Here is a 12,724-nt window from a genome sequence, read left to right as displayed (position 1 = left end):
ATCCCACAATCTCCCCTCTTCCATCCCCACAAATTCCCCCTCCATCCCCAAAATCTTCCCTCTTCCATCCCCACATCCTCCCCTCTCCATCCCTCAAACTCCCCTTTTCTATCCCCCCAAAAACTCTGCTCTCCATCCCATCCCTCCCTCTCCATTCCAACCTTCCCTCTCCATCCCAACCCTCCCTCTCCATCCCAAAACCTCCCCTCTCCCTCCCCGCAGCCTCTCCTGGAAAGGCTCTGCTCTCAGGGATGGCACAAGGAGCTGCGGCAGCAGCAGATTTCCCTCCCTCTTAGCTCTCCAGGCAGGAAAAAAGGTAAAGAGGACCTGGGATCCCAAAATTAAGGAGGCAGCTGAGGCTGGAAAGCTCCTGCAGATTAGTGGAGCGAGGAGCAAAGCTCCTGGAAGCTTCTGGAAGCAAACCCTGCACACAGCCAGAGGATGAGTTTGCACTCCGTGTACCATTTTTATTTTGCCACAGATAGACATTTTTATATATTACATCATTTAAAACCAGATTATTTGTAAAAAGAAATGGTTTTGGTTTCGCTTTTTTCTCAGCTCAAAGCCACCCCACCGTGTCCCACACAGTTCAAAGGTGACCTGCAGGGAGCTCCTTCCCCATCTCCCTGCTCCTTCTGGGACAACCTGTGGATTTCCTCTCCTGTCCCGCTGGAAAAAGGAGGTTTGAGTCCCTGTCCCACCCTTCCAGAGCCACAAAGTGTCCTTTAGTGCCCTGTCCCCGCTCCTGCAGCGCCGGGGGACAGCTGGGTCCTCCTGGAGGGCTGGGGAGGGGACACTGTGCACTCGGACACCAGGAAAAGGGCAAGGAAGGAGCGGAGGTGACAGTGACAGCGTGGATTCAAGTAGGAAGCCTTCACGCAGAGCTGGCACCGGCCCTGAGCAGCGTCCTGGGGCACCTGGATTTGGCAGGGGCGGCTCAGGGTGTGGGGAAGGGCTGGAAGGGCTGGAGAGGTGGCTCTGAGCCTCAAAGAGCTGCGACAGATTCCTCCATCCAGGAGGGAAGAGCTGGGAGAGGGTGGGATTGAAACAAACACCCTCAAATCAGCTCAATTGGAGTAAAAATAGGCACAAAAAGTGTAAAAATGGGCTCAAAAGGAGTAAAAATAGGCACAAGAGGAGTAAATCAAACTCCTTTGGGCTCTCACCCCTTTTCCATGCACCATCCCAACCTCCTGGATGAATTCTCCTGGATGAATCCTCCTGGATGAATTCGTCCTGCCAGCCCTCCCACCGGACCAGGAATTCTCTGGATCTCCATGCCCTGAACTCCCCTCCTGGGCAGCCCCTGGCACCAGGAAATGCCCCCAGGCCCCTTTTCCTTCCCTGGTGTGGCACTGGCAGAGGCAGCGGGGCTGTGGCCATGCAGGGCCGGGGCACAGCCCCAGTTCAGCACTCCCACAGCCCCAGTTCGAGCTCTTTTCCACCCAGAAACCGGTGCCAGCAAGGCTGGGAGAGCTGAGAGCAGAGGGAGGAGAGGCACTGACACCCTGAGAGAATCCTCCCTCAGCAAATCCCCTGAGAAAAACGGATAAAGTGGAATTTTCCCTTTGTAGAGCACCTATTGAAAAGTTCTCCCGTCTGTCCTGGACTTCCCTAAGGCTCAATCCAATCCCACAAATCTGAAAAAGATCCTTTACGGCCTCACAGCTGTGAGGGGAAGCTTTAGCTGGGAAATGAGAATAAAGGATGAGCAGCACAAGCTCTCCCTGACCCGTTGGAATTCCAGGAGTGTGGCTGAAGTAGAGAATTAAAGCTGATTTTTATTTTTTCCAAGGACTCTGGAAAGTCCCGCTGGACACACAGCAGAGAACCGGCGATGATTTGCCAATCGAGGGGCTTGATTAGGAGAAAAAAGGGAAATAACGAGCGCTGGCTCGTGCCCATCGTGGCCAAAAGGCTCCATCTGGTGGTGTTTGCACCCAAAAAGGAGCTGGGGAGGAGGGGGTGAAGCGCGGGTCGTACTGGTTAAACTGGTTCAGAGCAGAGAAAAGGCTTTCAACTGGAGGAAATCCCAAGCTGGGAGAAGGGGTGGCAGGATGGGAACGGGAATTCTGGGGGGAGAAATGCACCTGCAAGGGGACAAAGGAGCCAGCGGGGCTCAGGTGAGCCGGGAGGGGGGGCACAAAACCTGAGCACGGCCGGGTTGTGCTGCCCTGCACGGGGCAAACACATCCGAGCAGGAATGGGAATAAAACAGCAAATATTTTAATGCTTTTCTCTAAAGCACAGCCCCGAGCATTCTCACCAGGGAAAAGGGATCCTGCAGGAACAGCCAGGAGCAAAATGACAAGCTCAGATACAGAAACAGGCTGAAAAGTTTGTAATTCTGTTAAAAAAGAGGCAGGGACAGGAGAGATGTGAGAGTTAAAACTCAGGCTGGTCCTGCTAAGCCTGGGCAAGGAGAGAAGAGAGAGGGGTCCTTCATCTTGAGCTCGGGTAGGACAGGGAATAAGCAGCTGAAACCCCCTGGTTTGCAAAAATCAGGAAGGTTTGGGATGGGAGAGAGGAGCTGGCTCCCCTCCTTGCCCCCAAATCACTTGAGCATCGGTCAGGAACAGAACCAGGACAAGTCCCTGCCTAGCAGAGCCTGGTCCCGGCATGGAGCTGCTCCAGGGATGGGCTGCAGCTCCAGTGCCTCCCAGTAAGAGCCAGGGAGGCCAACTGGTGGCCAGGAGGAGGGCAAGGACACTGCCCGTCCCCACCGCCAGGATCCCGCAGGTTTTTAGTGTTCGGGAAGCTGCTGGAGTTTCCCAGCTGTGCCAGCTCGGAGCCCCTGAGCCCAGGGGGGCTACGGGGCCACAGCCCTGAGTCCCCAGGAGCTGCAGGGAACAGCGGCCCGGGGCCAGGCCGGGAGGGTTTCCATGGAAAAGGGTCGGGATGTCCATGCAAAGCTGGGAAAGGCTCCAGTGCTGGGCTCAGGAGCAGGGGGAGGTGGAGCAGCGCCGCTTGGTTGGTCCCTTCTGGGATTTCCAACAGCTGGAGCAGCCAGGGCTGGGATCACCCTTCAGACACGGGGGGATGGGGCTGTCAGTGATGGGGAGGGGGCTCTGCTCTGCCCTAAGGGGTGCAGGACCCAGCACTGGCACACACAGGCACTGTCACACACTGCCACTGTGGCATTGTCCCGTCCTCTGTTCCTCCAGAGGAGCTGCAGGGTCCCAGAGATGCCCCATCCCAGAGATGCCCCATCCCAGAGATGCCCCCTCACAGCGCTGCCCCCTCCTCAGCAGCTCTTTGAGGCATCAAACACAACAAAGCAGAGCCCCCCCTCTCCCCAGTCCTCTCCTGGGGGTGCAGAGACCCCAGACCCTGTGGCAGGAGGGTCCCAGCTCCAAGCCAGGCTCTCTCCTGGAGGTTCCTGGGATCCCCCTGTCCTGGGGGATGTGGAGCAGACGAGGGAGCGCCTGGCTCCCCCGGCCCCGTGCCCGTCAGCGGGTGAAGAAGCGCTGCACCACCAGGTGCCCCAGCGCCACCACGGCTGCTATCAGCATGTACTTCATGTAAACGTTGTCCAGGTCGAGCGCGGCCACCTGCCAGAGAGGGGACATGGTGGGGTCAGTCCAACCCTCAAACCCTGAGCCCCAAAACCTGACCCCACTGACCCTCCTGGTCCCCCTGACCTCTAAGCTCTGACACCCCTGACCCCCTAACCCAAACCCTGACCCCCAAATCATAACCACCCTGGCCCCCCAAACCTGTATTCCCTGGCACCCTGACCCTCAACCCCTGACACCTTGACCCCCAAACTCTCACCCTCCTGACCACCTAACCCCCAAATCCTGACCCCCTGAGCCCCAAATCCTGACACCCCCTGGCCCGTCTGAGCCCCAAACCCTGACCTCCAAACCCTGATTCCCCCAGCTTCCCTGGCCCCCAAACCCTGACCCCCTGACCCCCAAACCCTGACCCCCTGACTCCTCTGATCCCCAATCCCTGACTCCCGCAGTTCCCCCGGCCCCCTTGACCCCCAAAACCTGCCCCCCTGACCCCCAAAACCTGACACCTTGACTCCCAAACTCTCACCCTCCTGAGAGTCAAACCCTCAACCCCTGACCCCCAACCCCTGACACCTTGATCCCTAAACTCTCACACTCCTGATTGCCAAACCCTGAACCCCTGACCCCCAAACCCTGAGCCCCTGACCCCCAAACTCTCACCCTCCTGACCCCCAAACCCTGACTCCCCTGACTCCTCTGATCCCCAATCCCTGACTCCCCCAGGTCCCCCGGCCCCCTTGACCCCTAAACCCTGCCCCCCTGACCCCCAAAACCTGACACCTTGACTCCCAAACTCTCACCCTCCTGATTGCCAAACCCTGAACCCCTGAACCCCAAACCCTGACACCTTGACCCCCAAATCCTGAGCCCCTGACCCCCAAACCCTGAGCCCCTGACCCCCAAATCCTGAACCCCTGACCCCCAAACTCTCACCCTGCTGACCCCCAAACCCTCAACCCCTGACCCCCAAACCCTGCCACCTTGACTCCCAAACTCTCACCCTCCTGACCCCCAAACCCTCAACCCCTGACCCCCAAACCCTGCCACCTTGACTCCCAAACTCTCACCCTCCTGACCCCCAATCCCTGACTCCCCCAGCCCCCCTGCCCCAAACCTGCCCCTGCTCACCCATCCTCCCTGCTGGGCGATCCAGCAGGCGATGCGGTTCTGCAGCATGAAGTCCCTGAAGTAGCGGCTGATGCGGCGCAGGAAGCCGCTGACGCCGCGCTGCCACACGTGCATGGCCATGCGGTACCCGAAGGCCAGCAGGGCGATCACCCGGCCCCAGTTGATGCCACTCTCGAACAGGCTGCAACAAAAGCCGAGGTGATCCCTGAATCCCTGCCCGGAGCTCCCAGCTCGGAGCTGCCCAGGCTGGGGGAGTTCGATCAGTGCGGGCAGGACAAGAGGAAACGGCCCCCGGTTGCACCAGGGAATGTTTAAGTGGGATATTAGGGAAAATCTTTTCATTGGAAGGGTTCTCCAGCCCTGGCACAGCTGCCCAGGCTGAGGGAACTCAAACAGATTGGATATTACACTGGATATTATGGAAATTTTTTTCCCTGGAAGGGTTGGCCAGCCCAGGGGATCTTGAGCAGTGGGGTCAGGACTGAGGAATGTTTAGGTTGGATATTACGGAAAGTTTTTTCACTGGAAGGGTTGCCCAGCCCTGGCACAGCTGCGCAGGCTGGGGGATCTCGAGCAGCGCAGTCAAGATTGAGCAAACAAACCCAAATTGTACCAGGAAACATTTAGTTTGGATGTTTGGGAAAATCTTGTCACTGGAAGGGTTTTCCAGCCCAGGGGATCTTGAGCAGTGGGGTCAGGACTGAGGAAACGGCCCCAGGTTACACCAGGGAATGTTCAGGTTGGATATTATGGAAAATGTTTTCTCTGGAAGGGTTCTCCAGCCCTGGCACAGCTGCCAGAACACCCTCCCTGGGCAGATTTAAAAGCCACATGGCTGTGGCCCTTGGGGACGTGGTTTAGTGGTGGCCTTGGCAGTGCTCTGGACTCTGAGAGGGCTTTCCCAACCCAAACCATTCCGTGATCCTGGGGTTGCAGGGCTGGGGATGCTGTGCTCATCCCAGCCACACAGACATGGGGATTTTGTGGCTGAAAGAGACTCCAAAATATGTTACTCGATGCTCCTGCAGTGTTTGGCACTGATGATTTAGACCAGGTTTGGAAGGTGCTTTTCCCGGTTTCCAGCAAGAGGGGGAAAAAGGGAATAAAAAAAAATAATAAAAAGAGTGAACCGAGAGTCTGTGGTTCAATCTGCTGCCCTGGGCTGGTGGGCCCTGCCTGTGCTGAGCCCTGGGAGGGAATCAGAGCCTGGGAGGGGACACAGAGGAGGTGGCACGAGGACAGGGACAGGGGTGAATTCAGCTGTGTGTGACAGGGATTAATTCACCTGAGTATGACAGGGACAGGGGTTAATTGACCTGAGGGTGACAAGGGGAGAGATGGGGTTAATTTAATTTACCTGAGTGTGACAAGGGTTAATTGACCTGAGGGTGACAAGGAGTTGGACAGGAGTTAATTTAATTTGCTTGAGTGTGACAAGGGGAAGGATGGGGTTAATTTACCAGAGTGTGACAAGGGTTAATTTACCTGAGTGTGACAAAGACAGGGATTAATTTAATTGACCTGAGTGTAACAAGGGGAAGGATGGGGTTAATTTAATTGACCTGAGTGTGACAGGACAGGGACAGGGGTTAATTTAATTTACTTGAGTGTGACAAGGAGCCAGACAGGGGTTAATTTAATTTACCTGAGTGGGACAGGACAGGGACAGGGGTTAATTTACCTGCGTGCGTTGCCGCCTCAGCCAGCGCGGCTTCCCGGAGAGGGGAGCAGGAAAAGGACAGAAAGGAAGGAGTTAGACACAAACACTGCAGAAAAGAAGGAATTAGACACAAACACTGAGCAGGGGGCACGGGGACAGGGCTGTCACAGCCAGAAGTGCTCAGAGGAGTGACAGGAACCCAGTGACCCATGCTGCCTGTGCCACGGGGCTGCGTGACCTGGGTGAACGTTTCTCCTGCCGTGTCCTGCTGTCCCAGCTGACAGAACCCCCTGATGCCTCCTCCATCCAAGCCTGGACCTCGGGAAGTCCTGGCAGGAAGTTTTCCAGGTCTGTGCCCTCACTCCTCGCCTGTTGGTGTGCTTTGGGTGGCTGTCAGCTGCACAAGGCTCTGGCTGTCACCTGCACGAGGCTCTGGGTGCCAGCTGCACAAGGCTCTGGGTATCACCTGCACAAGTCTCTGGGTGTCACCTGCAGGTTCTGCCAGCCCGAGGAGCAGCCCCCATCCCGAGGTATCCATGAGGACCAGGCTGGGTGGGGGCCCTGAGCCACCTGCTCTCGTGTGTGGTGTCCTGCCCATGGCAGGGGGTTTGGAGTGAGAGGATCTTCAAGGTCCCTCCTGACCCAAACCATTCCATGATTCCATGATTTCTGTGACCATCCCATCTCCAGAGCCTGTGGCTGGGGTGGCTCCTTGGCATGTCCCAGCCTGGAGCAGGGGACAGCAGGAGCAGCCGCAGGGGCAGGGCTGGTTGTGCCCCTAAGGGGGAGCTGGGACAGTCACGGGCCGGGTGTTCCAGGCACAGCCCCTGACTGACCCCAGCCACTTGTGCAAGGACTGGGATGCCTGGGAGGGGAAGATGATCTGAGCAGTGCTCAGGAGGAGGAGGAGACAGGCAGAAAACACAGGGATTATCCCGGGAGCTTGGCCAGGGCCAGAGGGTGAAGCGTGAACGGACAGAGCAGGGGTTTAACTGCCAGCACTGACCACACCTGACCTCCCTTCCTTTCTCCTGCAGGGAAAGCTCCCAGCCCATGCCAGGAGCTGCAGAGGCTTTACCTAGAGGCGATTTTGGTGAAGTGCTCGTAGGCGTTGTCGGGGGTGAGCTGCAGGGACTCCAGCATGGTGCGGAACTCGGTGTCGTAGCGCTTGCAGATGTCGTCCCCGATGATGGCCAAGCGCTGCCCCACCTGGCTGCCGGTGCTGCTGGGGCGAGCAGGGAGTCAGGGCAGGCTCTGGAGCGTGGCCTGGCTTGGGATGAGGGCTGGGGACAGGGATTTACCTCGCCAGGTCCTGCTGGATCTGCTCAATCTCCGGGTCCGGCGGCACCTCCGCCCCTCGCTCCTCGCGCTCCTGCTGGTAGCGGTAGAAGGCGTAGCTCTGGAACACCTCCTCGGCCTCCTCCGCCACGTGGCCTTCTGGAGAAGCAGGAGGGACACAGCTCAAGGGACAAACTCATCTCCCTCCATTCTCAGTTTCTTTTCCAAGATAAAAACTTGTCGGGGATGGGAGTGCTGAGGTGGGGCCAGAGCTCAGCTCCCTTCACAGAGCACCCAGACACAGCCCAGGTACAGGAGGTACCCGGGGAGGTGCAGGAGTGGGGGATCCTGTGGGAGTGTGGCTTTGGGGATCACCCTGTCCTTGGGGGACAGCAGCTCCAGCAGCAGCTCCACAGCAGCCAAACCCTGTCCCACCATCCCACACATCCAGCCTGGCCATGCAGCTCTCCAGCACCTGGGATCTGCATTTCCAACCTGAGCTGTTCCTGCCCCGGGCTGTACACAAACCCCGTCCCCAAGCCCCCAAAACACACCAAATTCTCCTCACAGGGTTTTCCAGCTGGTCCCATCTCCCTGTCCTGGCTGGGTGCAGGGGTGGCACAGACCTGCCGTGCTCATCTTACGCCAGCAGAGCTGGACGGGAAGGACAGCCCCTGTCACTGTTTGCAGGGGTTGTGCTTTGTTTTCAGGCACGGGTTCATTTGGTGGCAAACAAACCCTTCAACTTCTGGGAACCAGTGACATTCCATGAGAGGCAGAAAATGAAACCAACTGAGTCAGAGTTTCAGGGAGAGGAGGGCAAACACTCGGCCAGACAAAGGAGGAAATCGCTGAACCAAATAACCCCTGGGTTTGACTATGCCAGGAGCTGTTTTTAGTAACACCCGGACAGGAGGACACATCTCCCCCTTCCCACAGGTGCCACTCCCAGCACCCACTGGGACCATCTGGGGATCTCTCCCACTCCAGGGATCTGAATCAGCGTTTGCCTGGTGGATTCCCAGTGCCAGCAGTGCCAAGGGGAGGTTTGGAGCTGCTCGGGGATCTCTGGAGGGAGAAACTCCTCCATGGCTGCTCCGTGGCTGCTCCACGGCTGATCCGTGGCTGCTCCATGGCTGCTCCATGGCTGATCCCTGGCTGATCCACATCTGCTCCACAGCTGTTCCGTGGCTTATCCGTGGCTGCTCCATGGCTGCTCTGTGGCTGATCCCTGGCTGATCCCTGGCTGATCCATGGCTGCTCCATGGCTGCTCCATGGCTGCTCCGTGGCTGCTCCGTGGCTGTTCCGTGGCTGCTCCATGGCTGCTCTGTGGCTGATCCACAGCTGCTCCACAGGGGCTCCACATCTGCTCCATGTCTGCTCCATGTCTGCTCCGTGGCTGCTCCATGGCTGCTCCATGGCTGATCTATGGCTGCTCCATGGCTGATCTATGGCTGCTCCACGTCTGCTCTGTGGCTGCTCCACATCTGCTCCGTGGCTGCTCCCTCCATCCCCAGCTCACAGAGAATTGGGATCCACACCCTCTTGTCCGGATCCCCAGCACTGCCCGACCCAGAGAGTCCCAAACACCCAACACCTGCATTTCTGTGTGAGACCCTTAACTTCTCACTGTTCCCATCTCCCGGGAGCAGCTGTGCTGTGGGAAAAACCGGCAGCTCTGGCCAAAAATCTCCGTCAGCCCCAAACACCCAAATAACCACTCCAGACAGTGACAGGGACTGGTGAAACCTGGCCCCATCCCTTGGAGCCCAGGAGACAGGGATCAGCTCCCTGCACAGAGGGAGATTGCAGCCTGGAGACAGAAGACAGCCCCGGGAAGCAAGAGCAGCCTCTGGAGATTTCTGCCCCCAGGGAAGCCCAGCTCCACCTCACTGCAGCTGCAATTCCAGTGTGGGATGAGCAGCTGCTGCTGCTGGGTTTGGGTTTGATCCCACCAAGCTGGGCAGCCCCTATTATCCATTAATAGCAATTCCATGAAGGATCCAAGGGTGGTCAGGGGGACTGCACTGTGCTGGCATAATCCCGCTGGAGAGCGGAGCTGCCAGGCAGGGAGAGGGACAACTGCTGTCCCCGAGCAATCTGCACAACACAAAACCTTCCCCTCCCTCTGCTCTTTAGGACCAGCACCTTCCCACCCTGAGGAGGAGCAGCATCCCCCAAGTGCCTCCCCGCAGAGCTGAGGGGCAGCCTGGGCTGTGAGACAGGAACTCAGCCCTCAAAAAGGGAGATTTTTCTGCTCCAGGATCTGGACTGGGCTCAGAGAAAGCTGCTGGAATTCTGGTGTTGGTGAGCAGAGTTGTTCCTCCTCTCCATCACACACTGCCAGGAGGAGGAAACTCCTGCCTTCATTCACAAAACACCTAAAAACACCTAAAACATCCTAAAAACACCAGGAGAGGAAGGTGCCTTCCAGCCTTGGAACAAACAGCAGCACCCTGGCCATGCCCAAGCCAAGGAGGACAAGAGCCCACAACGATGCCCAAACAAATCCCTGCACAGGAGAGAAATCTCTGCTGCATCCACAGGCAAACAAGCAGAGCCCCCAACGAAATCCAGGCTCAATCCCTGCGACAAAGCCTTTTTCCATCCCTCAATCCCACAGCACGTGCCGTGGAAGCTGCGTATCCCTGCTCCCACTGGAGCCCATGAGGCTTCTGCCACCTCCAAACTCCAGAGGTGGAATCCCTCCCGACTCCCCCTGAGTTTTGGGAAGCAGAGGGATGCTGAGACTGCCAGTAAGTGTCTGTAGGAAAACAGGAACTGGGGCTGTGACCCAGCATGCTCAGAGCTCAGGCTCTGATCTCTCCCTGGTTTTCACATCAGTGTCTCTCCGGCCTCAACAGGAAATCAGTGAACAGCTGCTCCTGTTTGTGGATTTCTGCCCCTCCTGGACTTTGGCACGGCAAGGATGGGGTATTTTCCTTCCAGCGTAACCACAGGGTCTGGCACAAATGGGACTGAGAGAGGGAGAGGAGCCCAGGCAAGACCAGAGCAGAAATCCCACTGTCAGGGCAGTGCCAGAGCCCTGAGCTGGGTCTGAGCTCCACCGCCCCAATCCCAAGCAGCTCCCGGCCCCGGGTGTTGACAGAGCTGACTCAGCTGATTTACCCCTCACCTGCACAGCAGCAGCAGAGTCACCTCGTCCCACACTCCCTCCTGTTGGGATGAGCCGGGAGCTGAGGGTTTTCCCGGGTTCCTGTTGGCCCCGTTCCCAGTTTTGCCCATTAACCGGGGCAGGGGCTGGGCTGGGCTCGCACGGGGACAGAGTGACCCCGCTCCTGGCGAGCTGCAGCTCATCACCACCGCCCTGCCAGGGCACTCGAGGCCTGGTGTCACCCCAGAACCACCCAGACTGCCTGAGACCGAGGGTGTTTTCCTCTGTGATTTAAACCCCAAACTCCTCCCGCAGTCTCGTGCTCAGGGAAGGGAATACACGACACCAGGCAGCTCCCAGCACTTCCTCTCCGTGCCTTCCAACCCCACCTTGCTGCCCACCCTGATCATCCAATACCAAGCACACAACCCTTGACTTTTTTGGATGGAAAAGAATCTTAAAGCTCACCCTATTCCACCCAGTTCCACCTTCCACTAGACCAGGATGCTCCAAGCCCCTGGCATGTCCCAAAAGCACTGAGCACCTCCCAGTTCAATTCAGTTCAGTCGGAGGTGATCTGAAGCAGGAAATCCCCTCTTGCCAAAGGAACACAGCAGGGGAATGAATAAAAACCCAAAAGTTTGAAGCTTCTCCCTCCCCTGAGCACCCCAGAACCCTTTACCTGGGCTGAGCCTGCGCCTGTGGCTCCCCTGGCGTCCCAGCGGCCGCTGAGGGTCCCCCTCATTCCCTGAGGCCATCGCCGAGAGGTTTGGGAATGTCAGCTTCACCTGCAAGGGCGGTGGAGAAGTGAGTCACGGGAGCCCTGTGATCCCTCACAGCCCGAAGAATTCCCTTTGGCAGAGCTCGGAAAAGCTGCTTTTATCCCTGCCAGCCCTGGCTCCTCCCTCCTGGCCTACACATTCCTGACTGTACGCATAGGAGAATTCTGCCTGGTACAACGTTACATCACTGGCTTCCCCTTCTTCGAGGCTTTTATGGCTGATGTCATTTGGCAAAGAAAGGGACCTCTCACCTCCCCATCCCACTGGATTTCCTTCCCATTTTTGCTGGAAATGGGCTCCATCCTGCTCGGAGAGAGCTGTGGGCTGCACCAGCCCTTCCACAGCCCAGACCACAGAGCCTCATAAAGGGCTGGAACAAAAAGTCCAGCACAAAAACCTCCCTCTGCGACCTGTGACTGCCGTGCTGCCATGACATCTACGAGAGATGAGCCCTGATTTCCTCCAGGACTCCAATTTCCTCCAATTCCTCTTGCTCTTTACGTTTCGCTTCTCAGAAAATAAGAAAACCGAATGAGAACAAAACACAAAGCTCAGCTTTCCCCTGAAGTTCAGAGGTATCCTAAACCTGCCCTTCAGGGCTCAGCACCGATCCTTCGCCCTCAGGGGTTTGGGAGCGAGGCCAGGGAAAGAGGCCAGGAAGTTCCTGTCAGGATTAACGGGATCAGGGCAGCTCCTCGCTGCTGTCCGACATTCCAGAGCACATTCCCACACTTCCACAGGCCTGAGCTGGGCACTTTCCTGATGTGCACCAAGCCTGAACTCATGAATGAGACCCAGTTCCTGACAGCCCAAAAGTTAAATTGCACCCTGGACAAAAATAAAGGGAGTGCCACTTCCTTTATAAAAAAACCAAATATCAAAAATACAAAATATTATCTATAAAAGTATATTTTTAAATATAATATACAATAATATATAATATAATAATATATGAGAATACATAATATAATATATTATGTATTAGAATGTATAATATATATAACATAATACATGATAATATATTATTGTAATATTCTATAATAACGTATTATATAATAATATATAACGTATAACATATAATATTCGATATTTAATATTTAATATATATTATATAATATATAATGCATAATTTATAGAATAGAACATAGAAAATAGAAAATAGAAAATAAAAAATATATTATATAATATAAATTATATAATATATAATATATAATATATAATATATAATATATAATATAT

General features: G+C 56.0%; 1 protein-coding gene across 2 annotated transcripts in view; it reads right to left on the bottom strand.

The window, feature by feature from the left end:
* Positions 1 to 1,764: 1,764 nt before the first annotated feature.
* The window catches only part of BAK1 (BCL2 antagonist/killer 1), a 14,256-nt gene continuing 3,296 nt past the window's right edge, over positions 1,765 to 12,724 (bottom strand). For both annotated transcript variants that reach the window (XM_042013465.1, XM_042013466.1), the window contains exons 2-6: positions 11,386 to 11,491; positions 7,611 to 7,746; positions 7,388 to 7,531; positions 4,650 to 4,830; positions 1,765 to 3,554 (exon numbers count right to left, since the gene is read on the bottom strand). In XM_042013465.1, coding sequence (XP_041869399.1) covers positions 3,453 to 3,554; positions 4,650 to 4,830; positions 7,388 to 7,531; positions 7,611 to 7,746; positions 11,386 to 11,461 — 639 coding nt within the window. In that variant the 5' untranslated portion in view covers positions 11,462 to 11,491 and the 3' untranslated portion in view covers positions 1,765 to 3,452. The remainder of the gene's footprint in view (positions 3,555 to 4,649; positions 4,831 to 7,387; positions 7,532 to 7,610; positions 7,747 to 11,385; positions 11,492 to 12,724) is intronic.

Source organism: Corvus kubaryi, unplaced genomic scaffold (genome assembly GCF_017639235.1).
Source record: "Corvus kubaryi isolate FWS band 111438036 unplaced genomic scaffold, C.kubaryi_AGA036_p1.0 split1-37355, whole genome shotgun sequence".
Classification (NCBI taxonomy): domain Eukaryota; kingdom Metazoa; phylum Chordata; class Aves; order Passeriformes; family Corvidae; genus Corvus; species Corvus kubaryi.
This window is presented reverse-complemented; position numbering and strand designations above follow the sequence as displayed.